General features: G+C 45.1%; 1 protein-coding gene across 1 annotated transcript in view; it reads right to left on the reverse strand.

The window, feature by feature from the left end:
• LOC109300344 (connector enhancer of kinase suppressor of ras 2-like) overlaps window positions 1-2,420 on the reverse strand; it is a 444,864-nt gene that overhangs the window by 24,220 nt on the left and 418,224 nt on the right. Inside the window, exon 15 of the mRNA XM_019521027.1 lies at window positions 798-802. Within this exon, the coding sequence (XP_019376572.1) occupies window positions 798-802 (5 nt within the window). The remainder of the gene's footprint in view (window positions 1-797; window positions 803-2,420) is intronic.

Raw genomic sequence — 2,420 nt, forward strand, 5'->3', positions numbered from 1 at the left:
TTAGTGACTTAGGGTGGCTGATTGCTGTTAGAGTGTTTGCATAGTGTCTGGGGTGTGTGTTTGGGATTTTCTTCCCCACTTTTCACCCTGTGGTGTGTGCTGGATTTTTTTTTCCTTTTCTCTCTCTCCCCTTTTCTTCTCCCCTCCTCCTGCCCCTTTGGAGTAACTGGGTGACAGGGTTTGCTTTGGGTGGGGCTGGGTTAGTTAATTGAGGAGTGGAGCTATGATAAGCAGCCTTAAAAAAAGGCAGCCCCCTGTGAACTCTGAGAGCAGTAAACTGAGGAACTTTGCCTGCAGAGGGGGCCAGAGAGCAGGAGACTGTGTGTGTGTGTGTGTGTGTGTGTGTGTGCGTGCGCGCGCGTGCCCGCGCGCATGCGCACAGGTACGCAAGGGCCCTGGGGGGTTGCTGTGTAGGTTCTTGTTGCATGTCTTTTCCCCTTTCTCTCCCTCCTCTTTTTTTCTTCTTACAGTATTGAAGAACAGTGGATTGAGTTTAGCAACTGTTTTCAAACACTCTGTGATGGAATTGCTAGGAAAAGCAGAGGAAAAGACATCTGCCAGCATGAGACAGAGGAGTCAGCTGCTTACAGAGCAGTAAGTACACAGTCCAAAGACCAGGGGCTCTAGGACCTTTGCATGAAGAGAACAGTGATGGTGTTTGGCAACTCCTTTTGGTGGGGGACAGAAACACCAATTTATCATCCAGATCTGGGGGCTTGGGAGGTGTGCTGCCTGCCTAAAGCCAAATTCAAGATGTCACAGAAAGACTATCATAACTCACCCATACTTCAGACCACTTCCTCTTCCTGCTTGTATATAGGCACCGATGATACTGCCGGGAACAACACTGAACAGATCAGAGGTGACTACGAAACTCTTGGTAGGAGGATTAAGGAGTTTGGAGCACAAGTGGCATTCTCATTCATTCTTCCCATGGCAGGCAAGGGTCCAGGCAAATATCATCATATTCGGGAAATGAACATGTGGCTGAGACAATAGGATTTACATGAAGACTTTGGCTTCTTTGACAATGGCCAGATGTTCTTGGGAGGAGGACTGCTGTCAAGAGATGAGATTCATTTGACAAGAATGGGGAAGAGCATCTTTGGGTGTCATCTGGCTAATCTAATAAGGTGGGTTTTAAACTAGGTTCCATGAGGGATAGTGATGAAAACCTAGCAACAAAGTACACAGTCCAGAGGGGAAGGACTCAAAGAAGCAATTGAACTCTGGGGAAGGGTTAGAGAGCTATAGGAGTGCAACAAGTGGTGGAAAAGGGAAGCAAGTGGGTCAAACTGCAAAATATATCTGATGCATGTATACAAATGCAAGGAGTATGGGAAATAAACAAGATAAGCTGGAAGCTGAAGCTTGAAAAAAAACTATGCTCTGACTGGCATCACAGAGCTCTGGTAGAACAGGTCTTATGACTGGAATGTCGACATCGAAGGTTACACTTGTTTTGGAAAGACAAGGTTGGGAGAAAATGTGGTGATGTTGCTTTGTATGTCAAAAACACAAACATTTGCTTCCTGGTTCAGGAGCAAGACGACAGCAAAGTAGAATGCATTTGGGTGAAGATGAAAGGTGAAAGATGTGGCTCCGATATAATGGTGGGTATTTATTTTAGGGCACCAAATCAGGAAGGTACTCTTCCAGCAGATACAAATCTATCCAAAAGCTATGAGATGGTACTAATGGAAAATTACGATTTTCTCAACATCTGCTGGAAGAACAATGCAGCCAAACATAAACATTTTGAGCTGGTTCCTTACTGGTGTGGAAAACAACTTTCTGTTCTAGAATGTGTGGATGCAACTAGGGGAGCATTTATGTTGGATCGTGTCCTGACCAACAGGAAAGAACTGGTAGAGGATGTGAAGGTGATGGGTTAACTTTGGAGGAAGCGATCACGATATGATAGAATTCCAGATCTAAAGACAGGGAAAGCATAAGGTCAGCAAAATTAGGATGTTAGATTTCAAAAAGGTGGATTTAATCTGACTTAAGGAGTTAATAGGCAGGGTGTCATGGGATTATAGACTGAAGGATAGATGTTCCCAGGAGGGTGGGGAGTTTCTAAAGAGAACGGTATTGGAAGTCCAATGAGAAATTGTCATGATGGAATCACAAGAAGAATGGCAAGAGACCAACATGGCTGCATAAGGAACTTCTAAAATACCTCAAATGCAAAAGGAAAGCATACAGGAAATGGAAGAATGGGCAAGTCACCAAGGAAGCACATCAGAAAACAGCAAGAACCTGCAGGGACAACGTCAGGAAGGCAAAGATAAAAAACTAGCTGCACCTCGCAAAGGAGGTTAAGGACAACGAGAAGGGGTTCTATAAGTATATTGGACAGAAGAGAAGGACTAAGGAAGCTGTGGGGCTTCTGTCAACAAGCTGGGGGGCGGGAGGGG

Source organism: Gavialis gangeticus, unplaced genomic scaffold (genome assembly GCF_001723915.1).
Source record: "Gavialis gangeticus isolate Ggan-Ray unplaced genomic scaffold, GavGan_comp1, whole genome shotgun sequence".
Taxonomy (NCBI): domain Eukaryota; kingdom Metazoa; phylum Chordata; order Crocodylia; family Gavialidae; genus Gavialis; species Gavialis gangeticus.